The sequence below is a fragment of the Humulus lupulus genome, chromosome 7 (genome assembly GCF_963169125.1).
Source record: "Humulus lupulus chromosome 7, drHumLupu1.1, whole genome shotgun sequence".
NCBI lineage: Eukaryota > Viridiplantae > Streptophyta > Magnoliopsida > Rosales > Cannabaceae > Humulus > Humulus lupulus.
Window position 1 is genome coordinate 25,969,138 of NC_084799.1, and position 19,066 is coordinate 25,988,203.

Here is a 19,066-nt window from a genome sequence, read left to right on the forward strand (position 1 = left end):
ATTGGTCTGTTACACAATTTATATTTTGTTCAAATTTAATGGTTATGTGTAGGTAAAAGATAATAACAGTTATTTATAAATGTTCTATATTAGAAATAAACTAGAAAAAAACCATACAATAATAAAATGTTTAATGCTAAAATTCTTTATAATGTTCAATACTAAAATAAGTCATAAAGTTATCATTTTAAGGTTACCTCTACCAAAATAAAAAAAAATTCATAAAGTTCATTCCTTAGTAAATTAATGTAAATAAACTAAGAATCATCTTGTGACTCCCGAACTGAAAAAGATGGTGACTCTCTTAAATTTGCATCTGAAGCTTGGTCTGTTGGAGGTGGTGGAGGCGGTACCATCAAATTGTTATGACGAAGTATATCCACAACCACACTAAGTTGTTCGTTAGTAGCATTAAGGCGGGAAGTTGTATAATTAAGTCGTTCAACTAACTCTTCATAAGTTGGTTGATTACCCACAATATTTTCACGATGTGAAGTAGAAGTTGTTACACTAGAAGACCGCCCCCACCCTCGCAAGTATACCGAATCACGTCCAAGTACACGCTCCATAATCTCTTTATCAGACAATTCTTCTGGAGGGTGATGACCCCTTAACTCCATCATTTTATCCTAATAATATATTTAATTAATTATTAGTAAGAAATATAATAAATAAAAATTTAAATGACTTACATATAATGACCCGAGCTCTGTTCCAGTCCATCCTTTCTCAGCATCATAATGCTTTAGACGCCATGTCTCAATTTGACCGGTAGGAGAAGTTAACACTATTCCACGTCAAATGTGATGTCGTGGTGTCGTAGTATTCTTTAATGCTCTTTCCTGAAGAAATAAATCCAAATAAAATTTATTAGAAAAAATCTTACAAAACCTTTTCTTTTGAACAACACAACTGTCTATTTATCACAAACTTTATTGAACAGTTAACACTAAAATCTGTAAACCAAAGACAAAACAAAATACTAGAAAAAGAAGTGATCCGAGTCATGAACCCCAATAAGAGACGCAATGGACGTGATCCGCTCCAACTGACATGGAACTACACTAATGAAGCAGCTGGGAAAGCCAACAAATTCGATAGGTTAAATTCCCCTAAAACAGTGGCCATTGTCCCTGTCATTTTGTTTTTAGCAGCTGTAAGTAAGGAAGAAATAATCTTGTATTCCTCTGATTGGTCACTAGTGCTGATCACATCTAGCTAACTAAGGAAGAAATAAAGAGCTTATATTCTCACTCTCACAACTCACAAGTTAAGTCTATCATCATCCTTTGCTTTTTTCAAAATATATAAATGGAATGAAGTAACAGATTAATCAGTTTGTTTGAACATCTATCTGTAAACTCCTCAAAATTGGCAATTCAACATTTCCATTACAGAAGAGTGTAATACCACTTGTAAAACAAGTAATAGTGCAAACACCTTAACTACATCAACTACATAGTTAGAAAAAACTTCATTCCCACAACCCAAATGAAAGAAACACAACAACTGAGGGCATCACAGTCAAAGAAAGATAGAAATTTCAACAAAGAGGTCATCTACAGCCAAAACAGAAAAAAATAGCAAAAAGCTAGATGTCAAGAACAATAACAATATGTAAATAGTATGTCGGGTCTCTTGTTCCTATCATAATAGCAATATTATGATAAAAAAATGTTACCTAAAATTCAGGAGAACGCTTATATATGTAAATAATATTAATTGCTAAAAAAAACGCTTATATTCTGATGATGTATATGATGTATAAACATACATGCATATATATATATATAGTAGTGTAATATATGGCACTTGTACCCTTATAATTTCCAATTTTCCTGAGTGCTAATCAGGTAACTGCCAGATATTGCTACATATAACTCAGAGAGCACATGCCATAATTGTCAAAAAGATTATCAAGAGACATCTATATATTAATAATATATATTATTATATTAATTATAGTTGATCTCTTTCAAGAATAAACTTTTTACTTCATTATTGCTAATATTCCTTGCCTAAATAGCTGGCCAAGAACCCCATTTGTACTTGAATCTATCTGTATGTGTCATTCCACAACTACATTTTTACAGAGCTTATAGTTCCTATATATATATATATGCATGTACGACTATTAAAGAGAAACTTTGTATGTGTCATTCCACAACTACATTTTTATAGAGTTTAGTTTCACAAACCAAATCACATTAACATGTTAATTAAAGCCTAAAGTCCCCACCTTTACATATTGATCAGAAACAAAGGCGTTAGCAATAAAAGTAATAGTATCATTCTTCAACCCAAAACATAGAACCGGGATAAAGCCAGAAAACAAATAATCAGCCATAGAATACTTTATCAGGACCACTTTCCCTTCTTCAACAACATTACCATAATATTTCAGACCGTGTACAAGGACTCTCTAAACAGCAAATAGAGCTGAATCCACATGTATTACCTAGCTTGAGCTACTCCGAGGATGGAGTCTAACTTTTCAAGTTCAGTAACAATTGGTGTCTAAAGATTTGACTTCATGCATATGTTTAGAATTCGGTACATTTTTTGGCAGAGTATTTTAAATCTAAGGTAGAGAACTCATGTTATTGGTACATATGGACAAGGCTTCTGTTCTTGGGGATGCTATCAAGTACATGAAGCAGTTACAAGAAAGAGTGAAAACACTAGAGGAAGAGATGAGAAAGAGAAACATGGAATCAGTAGTCTTTGTAAAGAAATTCCAACTCTTTGCAGATAAAGATAATAATTCATCTTATTCTTCAGATGAGAATTGTTCCTCATTCGATGAGCCGCTACCAGAAATTGAAGCAAGAGTTTGTGACAAGAATGTACTAATAAGAATTCACTGTGAGAAAAAGAAAGGGGTTATGGAGAAAACAATTGCTGAGATTGAAAAGCATCACCTAACAATTATCAACAACAGTTGCATGACATTTGGAAGTTCTTCTGTTGATTTGACAATTATAGCTCAGGTAGTGTTTATCATCCATTATATATATAATAGTATATTATTTCAAACGATTAAATTGTATAGAAAATTTGAACTACAATCATTATTACTTTTGACAGATGAACATGGAGTTCTCCATTACAATGAAGGATCTAGTCAAGAATCTACGCTTGGCTTTCAGCTTGTTCATGTGAAAAAGCTTCTAACTTCACAAAGATGAAGAGAAACCCATAACTAAAGAATAATTACCTATATATACAACCTATCCAAGTTTATTTCAAACTATGTGTCTTCAAGGTCTGAACTGAAGTGCTCGACCATGTTAAAACATACCAAAATGGTTAATTAGCTCATTTACTAAATTAATATTTGATTATAAAATATTCATTATATGAAAGAAGAAAATAAATTAAACATACCTGGCTGTTAGAAAGTCTATGACATCAACAGTTTGGGTGTTTGGTTGATATTATGGCATCACAGTATAGTATCATCAGTTTTGCCCCATTCAATTAAGAGACCTGGGCATTTGGTTGAAATTATGGCATAAACCTACCAAAAGTCATATAAATAAAAAAAACAAATAAATAATATATAGGAGCAAGTTTGGTTGAAATTATGGCATAAACTTAAAATGCAATCTGATACGAGTATGGGCGTTTCTTCTCATAAACCTTCTAAGGATTTCTGGGCTTCAGGGGAGGACGGAAGAGGCACCCTGCTCATGGACATCTGGGTTTTTCTTTTCAGGTGGCGGTCGGCGAGTATGGGTTCTTCTCTCAGGTGAGGATGGGCGCTTCTTCTCAAGCGATGGTCAGCGTCAGGGCCTCGGGGGTACTCTCGATGAGGATGGGCGCTTCTTCGACTGGTTTTCTAAGAGGGAGAGACCTGACCAGAGTATTTTTTTTTGTCTGAAAGGGTTAAATGATAAAATATATATTATTATGATTTTGTTTTTACTGATAGTTAGAATTAATTTAATTTTAATTTTTGTTTTTGTAATGTTTATTTGTTTTTAAGATTTGTACCATTTGTTAAAAATAATATGACATGAAAAATAAGTAAGATGACATGTAGGATATTTTTAACACATCATCACACAACTCAGCATCATTTTTATTAAAAATTAAAATAATAAGAGGGAAACATTGGCACCAAATGCAAAAAAAATTTCCCTCCAGTATATGTGTAGGGTAACACTCTTTACTTACCCATATTATTAGTAGATAATCATCCTTCTAAAATATTATAATATTGGCAATATTTACCTACCAATAAATCTTACGAATAAATATTGGTGGGTAAAGGTTCTCTTTACCTACCAATATATATTGGTAGGTAAAGATCAGATTTCTTGTAGTGTTCTTTTAAAAAATTACTTCAAGCTTAAGTAGCCTCAACCAAATCGTAACACTCGGGGTCCTGAAAACACTCTCGGGGACAAAATAGTCAAAATCTCCAGAATTTCTACTGATCTTACTAACTCCCAATTTATCACCAAATATTAATTCCCATTACCGAATAACCTGGTAATGCTCTAAATACCCCTTGACTCACTCCGAGTCAAGAAAAAATCCCATTGTGACTTTCCCACTAGCTTACCTCCTAGGATCGTCTTGTGCTGAGTAACCATGGCATAACCAAATAATAATAAAGCACCACACACATATCACATACATGCCAAATATGCCCGAAATGGCCAAAATATGAAAGTCACTCAATTACTCAAAAATGGGTTCACATGCATATTTAATACACCTAAACATGCATATTATCATTTAATAATACAATAAATCAATTATGGCCCTCTCGGACTCCTAATCAAGGTCCTAAACCTTATTAGGAAATTTGGGGCATTACATCAGCCTCCCTGGAAAACCAAACACGCACCGCAGCACTCCCTTGAGGCACTGTGACCCACCTCTGCCTCCGAGCCCACCTGGCTCCTTCTTGTTCCATAGGGCTGCGACACACCAAGAACAGGGCCGCGACCCAATCCTTCGAACCCAGAATTCCTGGGTTTTTCCTTAGCCGAACCCAACTAGAAGCCATGTAATTATACCCCAATCTTACAATTAAATCCCCAAAATCAATACACTTCTTTCCAGCAACTAAAGCTAGCTAATTACTAACTCACAACCCATCAACACCTCCAAAATTCATTCCCCAAAGTCTCAAATATGCAAAAACTTTAAACTTCATTCATAACCACAGAAACTTCATAAACGAATTTTGAATTTAAGACCTTACCTCTGATATGATGATTCCCTTGAGCTACTCTCCTAATTCCCAAAGCTCAACACCTCAATTTCTTAGGCTTTGTTCTTCAATTTTCCTCAAAATTTTCAAGCTTCCATGGAGAGAGAGAGTCATACGAGAGAGAGAAAAAGTGATGCTGCTGAGAGTTTTCCTTTTGGTTTCCTAAGCCCTCTCAAAGGTTCCCAGCCAACCATGTCACATATGTGGCCAGAAATGACCAAACTGCCCCTTTGCCCTTAGCTTATTCTACACATACTCCCAAGGGCGATTTTGTCCTTTGTCTCATACCCCACTACTCACAATTTACATCCTATAATTCCCGTTACTTCCAATGCTCTCACATGATTACCAATAGTTTCCCGCTAAACCCCAGTAATGTACTAAATCACTAGAATACCCCTGAGCTCACCCTGAGTCGGATATTAAACCCCGTTGTGACTCTTCCGCTAATTTGCTCACCAGAATCGCCTCGCGTCGAGTAACCCAAATATATCTACATAATAATGTAGTCTCAATCACACACATGCATAATTAATATTTCTAAACATGCAAGCATAATTATATTATAATATAATTCACATAATAACATGCTCATACTATATGAACACATAATTAACGCAATTATTGCCTTTCGGCCCCCTAATCTAGGTACTAAGCTATATTAGAGAATTTTGGATGTTACAATAAGTACTAGATAAGTACTATTAAAAACATAGAGTATCAAGTTTGTATTTTGATAAAACACATGGTACCTAATATGTATTTATCATATTTTGAATGGTTGTTTTTTAAGAATAACCCTTTTGGTATATGCTTTATTTAAATGATATAAAGGACAGCTAGTTATGTGTTTTGAATAATTAAAATGCCGCTTTAGGCAATGAATTTGAAAACACCTCAATCAAGGTATGCCATTACGGTAAATGCAACTACTAATTAGAATTTATATATATTGGTAGCAATATTTTTTTGTTCTTTTTTAACTTTAATTTGAGCTCATGATGAAAATATTTTGTACGGTGAATTGTATAATTTACCTAATCTCCAAATAAAGATATAGTAAACTGTTGCATTAGTTACCTCATTGGTCCTAGAATTTATCATTTCATCCCCTAAACTTTAATGTTGTCATTTCGGTCCTTAAACTATGAATATTACGATAGAGAAGTTGTAGAGATTATAGTGGAAATGTTCTAATTACAGAAGAAAATCTTTTTTAAATGAGCCAATAAAGAATGGTATCATATTTTTCACAAAAGACCATCTTATAACATATCTTCTTTTCTCTCTCTCTCTCTCTCTCTCTAATAAAACCTTTCATTTATAAATATTTTTTTTTCAAGAAAAATACGTAATAATACCTTATATATGATCTATGAATAATATTTTCTCATTTTGGAAAATAAAATTTAAACTATTAGAAATATTCCATTTGCGTCGGCAAAGATATATCTCTTGGCAAATAGATTTTTTTTGTGTGTGGAAAAAGTTTTCTATCTCAAATTGACTATATTCTTTCCCCAAAAGACATATATATATATATATAGAAAAATTATTCTTTTGGCCCCTGCGTATATTTTGCTTGATTAGCTATTAACTAAAGAAGGGAAAAAAAACTACCATACATATCTCTATCTAAACCTGAAGATCTCTCTATATAAACACCAACCTTTATACCATTCTGTCATATTCTCAGAGAGAGAAAGAGGAACAAACAACAATAAAAACAAAGATATCTACCTTTACAGTATAAGTCTAAGCCAAAACAAAATGAACCCCATTTCGATATTTTGCTTTGTGACCCTTCTCTCCATTGGTTTGAACCAATTCCCTCAAGTACAAGGTGATTTGATCTCCGACGCATGTAGCAAAGCTTTGTACAAAGATCTTTGTGAGAAGACACTCCGAGCCGACCCCAGCAGCAAGACAGCCACCCTCGATGGCCTAGCCAAAATCGCCCTCAAGGCAGCGGCTTCAAGCGCCAAAAACATCCAAGGCCAGATCACCGGTCTACTAAAAACGGCGACGGATAAGGGTGTCATAGCTGCCTTGAACGATTGCACTGATAATTATGATAGTGCGAATGAGCAACTCAGCGACTCACTCAGTGCCATCGATGCCAAACGCTACGCTGATGTTAAGACTTGGGTCTCGGCTTCCATGACCGATGGTGACTCGTGCGAGGATGGGTTCAAGTCAGGCACCTCTCCGTTGACACAAGCCAATACCAACTTCGGTCAATTTTGCAGTAATGTCTTGGCCTTAACCAACCAACTTGGTTAAACTAGTGTTTATTTGATTTTTTAGTCATTTGTTTTAGCTTTTTTGTTTTGAAAAAAAGGATTATTAAAAGAAGAATAAACAGTGCAGAGAAAATGTAAACAATGGCCAATGGAGCTCGTGTTTCATGGTGCTCAAATAATAATATTACCTACGTTATTGTATTTGCATTGTTTATATCTAAAAATTCATCTTTGATTCTCTTATTGATTAATAATTGTATTCATAATTTGACTGATTTCGTTTTTGATTGCTTCTTTTGATATAATTCTCTTAGCGCCGTAATATTTTAGGTAGCACAATATATTGTATTAATTAGTTATATATTTGACTTATCTCTTGTTTTGTTGGAATATTTGATATCATGTATATATCGATTTGCTTATGACAACGTCTTAAAGGGCAACTGACTCATGTTACGTAAATTACTAATTTAATCATTCTTATAAAAATAATTTAAAATTATAAAGTGTGTATCTAATGAATTTCTCAGTATAACATTTTTTTTTTCTGTCGATGAATCTTACAAAGATTTTACTGTAATTGTTTTGGAAAGATTGTTTTTGTCATATAATATCTTTTTTTTCTTCTTCTAACTCTAGGTTAAATAGAAAACTATTACCTATAACTACAAAAAACGGAAGAAGAAGAGGAAACTATTTTAGTAAGTGTGTAACCGGTTAAAAATCCGGAAATATACACATGTTAGATTGTGAAGGTGACTGATGTAATAATCTAGAATACTAGTATCTTTATTCTAGAATAGTCTAAATTATTAGTTTTATTTTATATTGTTTCTATTATGATGTCATCTATGTGAAGATTTTATAAATACTCCACTTGTTTTATTGCAAGGAAATTTGGAAATAAATATTGAAATAGAGTTTTGAGAGTCTCTCTCATATTTTGGGATTTCCTCTTGTTTGTTATGGATTTGGCATAAGCTATGCTCACCCAATCCAACTCACTGCATCAGTAACTACTAACTAGTAACCTATCGTTGCGATTTGATGATAAAAAAAGAAAAACGATACTGATCTACAACACGAGAATAAGAAACTATATTTGCAATAATATAGTAATTGTTTACCTAAAAAACTTAAAAATTTAGACATATATGTGGTTCCTTTTCGATTTAAAAAAAAAGAGGTTTGGATCCGGAAAAAAAATTAGATTTCAAAATTGCAACAGTAGAAGGAGGAATTATGAACGTTGCTGACAAAAGGAGTTGTGGGTGAACATTGTTGGAAGGGTGGGGATCGTTGACACCGGAGCCGTAGTCGCAGGTCGTTAATGCAAGATGGAGGTAATCGAGAGGTGCCAGGGTGATCACATGAAGTGTTCAGCCCAATTTTTCCTTGACTTTTCTGATTGAACTTTGGGTTTGGAGGAATTGCTTCCCATTTTGTTAGTTCAGTGTTTCCCCATAAATTTTAAGCTTTTAATGAATATTTTCCATAAATTTTGAGAAAAATAATTTCCCTTTATTTTTGCATAGTGTTGGCATAAAAGTCATAAAAATAAAATTTTCCATATATTTATATAGATGAAATCTTTTCATTAGTATACTAATATTATAAAGAAATTATAATAATGTTACAGATTTTTATATTTTCTTAATTAGTGCAAAAATGAGTCAACCATAGTAGAGACATTAATTGAAATCAAAACTAATCCTTACCATAAATAAAATATTCCCTTATTCAACCCAATTAACAATAATAATAGTGATATTAATTAAAAAAACACTCTTATAAACAGTATATATAACACCCAAACTTGCATTTGAATTTGTAGGAGAAACAAAAATGATGGCTGAAAAACTTTCATACGAACAAGAGTGAAAGCTTCACATTTTTTTTTATAATCTAACGGGTTTATAAATCATTTGGTTTATTATTTACTAATAATGCCAATTGTCATTGAAGAAGTATTGCTTTTATATTATAATAGAAATAAACCATGTAGTTAGCCATTGAAAAATAAGATTATTATACATCATAGTTGATTTCTATTTGCAAATATTTCAATAACTATTACGTTTCTTTCTTCAACCAACAATAATATGTTATTTATGTGTATAATATTATAAAGTGATTGGTTTATTATTTATATATATAATGAAAATTAGAAATAAACCATATAGTTAGCATTGAAAAACAAGATAAATATACCTCATAGTTGATTTCTATTTGCAATTATTTTAATAGCTATTATGTTTCTTTCTTCAACTAACAATAACATAGGGGTGTTCATAAAACCGCCCACACCGCACAAACCGTTCACACCACACCGCACCGTAATTTGCGGTTTAGAACCCTTCGTGATGCGGTTGCGGTTTATATTTTTGCCAAACCGCGCGGTGCGGTACGGTTTGCGATTTTAAATTTTATAAATGCGGTTCAAACCACACCGCACCGCGTCATTATATATATTAACTTTTTTATATTTTTTTTTTCAATTTTACTACATTTAAAGTTAATGCATAAATATTTATATAGTATAATATAATATACACAATATTTAGAAAAAAATATAATGTTTCATAGGATGTTAACACATATTTTACTTCAATCTAAATATATTCCTCTTTAATTAAAATAATATTTACTTTTATATTACATTTTTTATTTGTTATTAGTTTGTTATATTTTTATTGTTTTGCTTAAAGTTTATTAGCTTTATTTAATTATTTTGTTAAACAAATTATGGTTATGAGATTTATTATGAATCTTTTTTAATTATAATATTTAATTATTAAATTATTTGGCGATAGGTATAAACCGCCAAAACTGCACCGCATCACACCGCATTTTTACGGTGTAGGTTGCGGTTTGAAATTTTTTTCAAATCGCATATGTGATGCGGTCCAAAAAATTAGAGAAAAACCGCACCAATCGCACGACGAACAACATGTTCTTTATGTGTAGAATATTATAAATTGTTTGATTTTTTATTTACTAACTAGCTTATCATCATATAAAAATACTACGTATAAGTTGTTTTTTTATCAAGTTACATTTAAATACAATGACATAATTAATTAAATTATTATAATTCTAGGATCTGACATGATGAAAATCTTGTAACTATTATGCTAAGTTTAAAACTAAACAAAATAGTTTTTAAACCAATTAGTTTATGAAATGTCTAATTTAGCTTATTTTCTTTTAACTAAATGAATATAAACAAAAAAAGGTTATATTTACTAAAAGTTTTGTCTTCTCCACCCATAAATTTCAAATCTAAAAATTTTAGTGAATCAAACCAAATATCCTAGCAAAAAACGTATATATATATAAAAGAGTATACAAATAAATATATAGTAAGTAAATAAATATGAAGTAGAAAAAATGGATATAGAAAAAAAGTTTCCTTTTTAATTAATGAATAAAATCAAATCACTTAATATATTATATAAATGTAAATAGTTTCAAAAATCATAACATAATAAATGAAAATAAAAAGATAATACACTTTTATACTATAAAAAGAAAAAAAAATGCTATAATAGTGGAGTAATAATATTTTTTGTAATAGAAAGTGTGATTTTCCCTTTATATGCTTGAGGCTTAAGATTACATAATTTTAGTGTTAACAAATTTTTTACATAAATTATTATATCTAGACATTTGATGGTATGCAATACTATACTAGTGATAATATGTGTGTTGTTTTCCCCTGAAAAAAATGTGTACTTTTTTAAATATGCTCCATTTTTTTACTACTATTATTTATTCAATTCATTTTACTTTTTTTTTAAAAAAATTGCCGTACATATAAAAAAGAAAAAAAAAAGTCTTATAACCGTACATATAACAGATTAAGTTATAATTTAGTAACAATGTAAAACTTTAAAGTATGACTATAATAAGATAATATAATTAGGAATAGGTTCTATGAACACTGATTTTTAACCACTAGATTAATTAAGATTTGATGGCCTAGATTGTTTGTTTTATTTGATAACATTTACTATTTAATGAAAAATTATAACTCTTTATTTGTTTCTAAAAATAAAAATAGTAATTAGTTTATTTAATATGCTATAGTATTATCCTTTCAAAAAAATAGCCTATAGTAGTAAAAGAATTAATTTTATTCGTTGAAAAGGGATACGTTATTTTACATTTTACTTGTAAAAAAAAAGCAACATATTTTTATTAATTTTCTAATAATAGTTTTTTGTTATAATAAAATAAATTTTATATGTGCTAGCGATATCAAGATATAAATTGTGCTTATTTTTGTAACAAGTGTAAATTATTTTATGTATTCCATCTCATATTTTTTTAGCATATATATGTAAGGTATATAATTCCTACACAAATGACTCTTGATTAACAATTTTCATTATTATAAAATTGGATACAAGCAACGTGTCATTTATTAAATTTTTTTAAAATTTGTATCATTGTCATATAAATTTAAACAAAATTTAAACAACTTGTTGTATACATGCTTTTATTATTATTACTGGATACAAACAACGTGTAATGTGCACGTTTGTTTAGTTTAAATTATAGAGTTTATTAGTTATTTTTATTAAATTTATATTAATGTCATATAAATTTCAAATAAATATCCTATTTTAATTATATAATTTATTTATTTTTGTTTAAGTTTATGTTGTTCTAATTTTTGAATTTAGGAGTGACAAAAAGATATTATATATTATATATTTAATGTAATATTAACTATTATATGTGGATTTTAGAAAATTTTTTTTGCTAGTTTTTAAAAAAAAGTAATTTGTTGCTAATTAACAATAGATTATATTATATGTTTAATATGATATTATTGTAATAAGTGAGTTTAAGTTTAATTAAATTTTATTTAAGTTATAAAATGTATGATTTTATTATTTTTAAATAATTATTATTGTAAAATATCTCAAAAAATTCTATTTTAATTTGTTTAATTATTTATTATTTTTAAATAATTATTATTGTAAAATATCTTATTTTAATTTATTTATTATTTTTAGATAATTATCATTGTAAATATCTCAAAATTATCCTATTTTAATTTTTTTAATGATTTATTTTGTTTTATTTAAGTTTAACGGTTTACAAACTACCGTTAAATATAAAAATATTATGTTAAATATAAGAATATTCCGTTAAAGTTAACATTAAAAAATAAAAAACCGTTAAAACCAAGAATTTTCGTTATCTACATACTTATTATATAAAAGAGATATTACATGCTTTTCTAACGTCAGGAAAATATAATTAAATAGATATTATCTTTGTGCTAATTTAGTTAAATAATATAGATATTTTTATATATAATCATTAATTTATTTTTATAAATTAATATCTCATAAGTAAATATCTTAGTGGCAGTTTAGTTAAATAGTTAAATAGCGTAGATATTAATTAAAGATTTATATTTTAGTTTTACGGTTATTAAAAAATAAATTAATGGAAATAGATATTTAGTCCGTTATAAATACAAAAATACAAAAAGGAAAATAGATATTATAATTATGACTAAATACCTAAACTTTATTCTCCTATTTGAAAGAACTAACTATCAGTAAGACCATTATGATCCGAAGACTAACACCAAATCAAGAAGAGAATAAAAAATGAGAAAATTACAGAATACACCGTATAAAGCAAAAAAATTTGAAATATACGGTTTCCTACTTTTATACGGTTTTTTATACCGAATTTACGGTTTTTTATAAAGTCTTTTTTCAAAATTCAAACCCGAAAGTTTTATTGTCTTCTCTTTCTCTTTCATCTGTTTCATTCTCCCTTGTTTCTCATTTTTCTTTTTTCTTCATCCGAAAACCTAAGTGAGTTTCTTCATTTTTTTTCAAAATCGTTTGCCATTTATTGGTTAAACAATGGCTGTCACTCGTGAGGGGTCTGCATCTCCTGCTCGGACGGGTGCTGCGTTTTCTGGCCCAGGAGCCTCGAAGGAATCCGAGGATCAAGAGTCTGCCGAAACGAAGGGGAAACTTTTGAAGAGTAATCTTTCTCCTTTATCTAAAGGGAAAGCTGTTTTGAAGTATTCCTCGGATTCTCCCTTTCCTAATGTGATCGAGGATGATGTTGGTGGTTCAAATGAGTTGAAGGAGGGCGACATGCATGCGAGTGCTGAGTTAATCAAAAAAAAGTTGAAGCGAAAACATGTTCCATTGTCGAAGAGCAAATTCAGTGCCAAGAAATCAAAGAAACTATCGATTGGAGGTTCTAGTCGAGTAAAGTGCAAGGCTAACAGAAAATTTGCGAAGAAGAATGTTAGTTTACTGGATAAACCGAAGGTATTTATGGTTGTTTCGTTTAAATTCTTTTGATCTTTTTATCTTGTAGAGAATGGTGAATAGAATTGTATGTTTTATTCATGTGAATGTCATATATTTATACAACCTAGGAGAAACTAAAATAGGAAAGTATGAGAGAAAATAGGAAACGAAATAATTACAATTGACCCTATCTTCTAGCTAATTTACAGCTAATTATTCTAACACTCCCCCTCAAGCTGGAGCATAGATGTTAATCATGCCTAGCTTGTTACAAAGATAATCAACCCGTACCCCATTCAAAGCCTTCGTAAAAATGTCTCCTAATTGTTCTCCAGTTTTCACATATCCTGTATAGATCAAGCCTTGTTGAATTTTCTCACGAACAAAATGACAATCAATCTCAATGTGCTTATTTCGCTCATGAAACACAGGATTTGAGGCAATATGAAGAGCAGCTTGATTATCACACCATAATTTTGCTGGCACTGAAGTCTGAAATCCTACTTTAGTCAAAAGCTGATATATCCACATTATCTCACACACAGATTGTGCCGTAGCCCTATATTCTGATTCAGCACTGGATCTAGACACAACATTTTGTTTCTTATTCTTCCAAGAGACCAAATTACCTCCAACAAAGACACAATAACTTGAAGTGGATCGTCTATCCACCTTGGAACCAGCCCAATCTGCATCTGAGAAACACTCCATCTGGTTGTGCCCATGATCCTTGTAAACAATACCTCTTCTGGGTGCTCCTTTCAAGTAACACAAAATTTGCTCTAAGGCTGCCCAATGATGAATTGTTGGAGATGACATAAACTGATTGACAACACTAACTGAGAATGCAATATCTGGACGAGTCACAGTAAGATAATTCAGCTTTCCAACTAATCTGCGATATTTCTCAGGATCTTCAAATGGTTCCCCATCACATGTCAGATGCACAACTGGATTCATTGGAGCACTACAAGGTTTTTCTCCCAATTTTCCTGTCTCAGTTAACAAATCAAGTACATACTTCCTTTGAGATAGAAAAATACCTTGTTTACTTCGAGTGACTTCAACTCCCAAGAAATACTTGAGCACCCCCAAATCCTTCGTGTGAAACTGGGTATGAAGGAATGATTTAAGGGAAGAGATGCCTTCAGTATCATTTCCAGTAATAACGATGTCATCCACATACACAACTAACAAAATGATACCAGCAGTTGATCTTTTATAGAACACAGAATGATCAGACTTACTTTTCAACAAACCAAATTTCTCAACAGCCTGACTAAATTTACCAAACCAAGCACGAGGACTCTGTTTCAAACCATATAGAGACTTGCGAAGACGAAAAACTCGGCCTAACTCCCCCTGAGCAACAAACCCAGGAGGTTGCTCCATATATACTTCTTCCTCAAGATCTCCATGAAGAAAAGCATTTGTAATATCAAGCTGATACAAAGGCCAATGATGAGTAGCTGCCATGGAAATGAACAGTCGAACAGATGTGAGTTTAGCAACAGGAGAAAAAGTATCACAATAGTCCACTCCATAAGTTTGAGCATAACCCTTGGCAACAAGACGGGCCTTTAAGCGAGCAATTGTTCCATCCGGATTGAATTTAACCGTAAACACCCATTTGCACCCTATGGCCCGTTTTCCGGAAGGCAAATTAACCAAGTCCCAAGTACCATTTGCATCTAAAGCATTCATCTCTTCTATCATTGCAGCAAGCTAGCCAGAATGAGACATTGCTTCACGAACAGTTTTAGGAATAGTGACAGAATCAAGAGAAGCAATAAAAGAGCAAGAAGAAGAGGAGAGATGATTATAAGAAACAAAAGAAGAAACAGGGTATGTACATTGGCGTTTACCTTTACGTAGTGCAATGGGAAGATCATCTTTGAGTGCCGGATCTGATGACGAAGATGTAGGTGCAGGACATGAAACGGGAGGTGGAGGAGGTGGACGCCTGGTGTACACTATAGGAGGCTTAGGAAGTGGTGGAGGTGTAGACATTGCGGGAGCTATGACCGAGGCAGGTGAAGGAACAAGAGACTCATCAGAACATGTATCAAGCGCAGAGGATGTGACAGAATATACCAACAAATCATCATCCTCCCCCTGACGAGTAGGAGTAGGTGAAGATGAAAAATAAGGTGTATTTTCCACAAAAGTAACATCAATAGAAACAAGATATTTGTTGAGATCAGGACAATAATACCTATACCCTTTCTAAAGACGATCATAACCAAGAAAGACACACTTTAATGACTTAGGGTCTAATTTGGAGACATGCGGACGGACATCGCGAGCAAAACAAACACTGCCAAATACCCGCGGAGCAACTGGAAACAATGACTAACCAAGAAAAATAATTTTAAATGGGATCTCACCATTAAGTATAGAGGATGGCATGCGATTAATAAGAAAGCATGCTGTGGAAACTGCATCGGCCCAAAAAGGTTTAGGAACTTTCATTTGAAACAAGAGGGCACGTGCAGTTTCAAGAAGATGTCTGTTTTTACATTCTGCTACACCATTTTGAGGTGCAGTATCAACACAAGAAGTTTCATGAAGCATGCCATTAGAGGTCATGTAATATTGAAATTGAGCAGAAGTGTACTCTTTGGCATTATCACTTCGCAAAGTACGAACAGACACATTAAATTAATTTTGAATCTCAGCACAAAAAGCACAAAATATAGAAAACAACTCAGAACGATTTTTCATTAAATATAACCAAGTTACACGAGAATAATCATCCACAAAAGTAACAAAATACCTGAATCCAGGTTGAGACAAAATAGGAGAAGGACCCCAAACATCAGAATGAACTAACTGAAAAGGAACACTAGCACGTTTATTGACTCGAGGACTCAAACTAACACGATGATGTTTGGCAAACTGACATGACTCACAATATAATGAAGACACCTTACTATACTGGGGACAGAGTTTCTTGAGCAGAGGAAGGGATGGATGGCCCAAACGAGAATGAGCCTCAAACGCGGAAGCAACACTCGGACAAGCAATAGAGGCTGGTGGAAGTGGATCAAGAACATACAGGCCACCAGATTCATGTCCTTTACCAATAATCTTCTTCGTCATAAGATCCTGAAACAAACAATGATCGGGAAAGAATGAGATTGAACAATTTAGATTACGAGTGAGTTGACTAACAGAAAGCAAATTAAAGGACAAATTAGGTAAATGCAAGACTGATGACAAAGTGAGCAAAGGTGTGGGAGCAACAGTGCCAGATCCAAGAACAGAAGATGGTGATCCATCAGCTAAGGTAACAGTAGAAGTGGGACTATGAGACTGAAAAGTAAAAAAGAGACTGGAATTACTTGTCATATGATCTGTGGCACCAGAATCAATGACCCATTTTGAGGATGTGGAAAGAAGGCATGCATTAGAGTTACCTGAATCAGCTATCGCAGTGACAGAAGGAGATGAAGACTTAAGTGATTCCTGATACCTCGAGAACTTGGAAAATTCATCAGCAGAAATAAGGACCGATTTGTCAGTTGCATCACTAGTGCTTGCAATATTAGCAGAGTGTTTTTTGCTGATTTTTGAACTGTAACTTCCGACACTCAAACTTGGTGTGGCCTGGTTTCTTACAATAGTTGCACATGATGCTCCTGGAATCTGGTGTTCGATTATCTGGTCCTTGTGAATTACCTCCTTTGTATCAACTTAGAGTAGAGTTTTTCCATGGTGCAGAATTGCTACGACTCACCAAGGCGCTATTAAGAGAAGCTGAAGAGGTAGTTTCTGTGCGAAGAACACGAGTAAACACATCTTGAAAAGAGGAGACATCAAAACCAGAGAGAACTTGTGACTTTGCAGAGTCAAATTCAGATGAGAGTCCTGCAAGAAAACTCATAATAGCCATCTGCTCTCGTTGGCGCTGTTGAACCTTCACATCAGGACTAAATGGCAATAACACATTAAGCTCTTCATATGTTTTTTTAAATGCCATAAAGTAACTCATAAGAGACTGATCTTGTTTCCCCGCACGATAAAAGGCTTTGCAAACATCATATATGCGAGATATGTTGTTTTTTCCAGAATACAAAAACTCCAAGTAATCCATTAGTTCTTTAACCAATTTACAATGATTAATCAAACTAATTACCTCATTATCGATAGAATTTTGAATTTGAAGGAACAAGCGAGCATCCTCACGGAGCCATATTTTTCTTAAATCGTCTTTTTCTTTGGGAGGATCGTCAGTCAAGTGATCATCTTTGTCAATACTCCTCAGATACAGTCGAATCGTCTTACTCCATTCCAAATAATTCGAACCAATCAATTTATGGTCCGTGATTTTAGACATCACGGGAACCACATCAGAAACAACCACTGATTTCGAATCTGATTTTATCTCTTTCATAATCTCGAAAGTAAAAAACAATTGAAAGAGAAAAGGAAGAAAGCGAACACCAAAGAATGAACACCCAAACACGAAGGCAAAAGTATCAAACCACAAAATGAGAATAACCGCCGGAGAGCGATGCAAGGAGGACGGGGAAGGAACCCTAAACTCAAACCCTAATCTTTATTTTTTTATTTTTTTTATGAACCCTAATTTCGAATTTCGAATCACAATTCTAAGTATTGCTCTGATACCATGTAGAGAGTGGTGAATAGAATTGTATGTTTTATTCATGTGAATGTCATATATTTATACAACCTAGGAGAAACTAAAATAGGAAAGTATGAGAGAAAATAAGAAACGAAATAATTACAATTGACCTTATCTTCTAGCTAATTTATAGCTAATTATTCTAACATATCTGTTTTTGAATTTGTTTTGAATCTGTTTTTTATGGGTATGTAATTATATGTTATAATTTTTTTAATTATTTTCCCAAATTTTCTTGTTATTGTTTTATCTAATATAGCAACATTGTGTTTCAGAGTTATCTACTTGTTTTGTTGATTTGTTTAAAATTGTTTCAATTTTTTTTCTTATTTTAATTTCTCTAGTTGCTATATAATGGGTCTGTTTGTTTTGTTGCTGTTAACATTTGTTAATTTTTTGTATCGAAGTGTTGCATGTTTGTTAATGGTATTACCGATGTTGTAACCATGTTTTTCTTTTTTTGTAAACATATGTTACAGGTCATAATTTGGTAGTTTTTGTAACGAAGTGTTACAAGGTTTTTAATGTTCTTACCGATGTTGTAAATATGTTTTTATTTTCTGTAAACATATGTTACAGGTTCTAATTTGGTAGTTTGTGTATTTTATATATTAGGTTTTATATTCTTGAAATATGTTTTCAATGTGGTTAA

The 19,066-nt window shown here is 32.0% G+C and overlaps 2 protein-coding genes across 2 annotated transcripts; both read left to right on the top strand.

Annotated features, from left to right (window-relative positions):
- The first annotated feature begins 2,612 nt into the window (after positions 1-2,612).
- On the top strand, positions 2,613-3,162 carry LOC133791521 (transcription factor bHLH25-like). Its single transcript, XM_062229442.1, has 2 exons — positions 2,613-2,990; positions 3,088-3,162. Exons 1-2 carry the CDS (start codon positions 2,613-2,615, stop codon positions 3,160-3,162), a joined length of 453 nt encoding a protein of 150 aa, XP_062085426.1.
- Positions 3,163-6,861: 3,699 nt separating this feature from the next.
- On the top strand, positions 6,862-7,604 carry LOC133789512 (pectinesterase inhibitor-like). Its single transcript, XM_062227347.1, has one exon. It carries the CDS (start codon positions 6,998-7,000, stop codon positions 7,508-7,510), a length of 513 nt encoding a protein of 170 aa, XP_062083331.1. The 5' UTR covers positions 6,862-6,997; the 3' UTR covers positions 7,511-7,604.
- Positions 7,605-19,066: the final 11,462 nt, after the last annotated feature.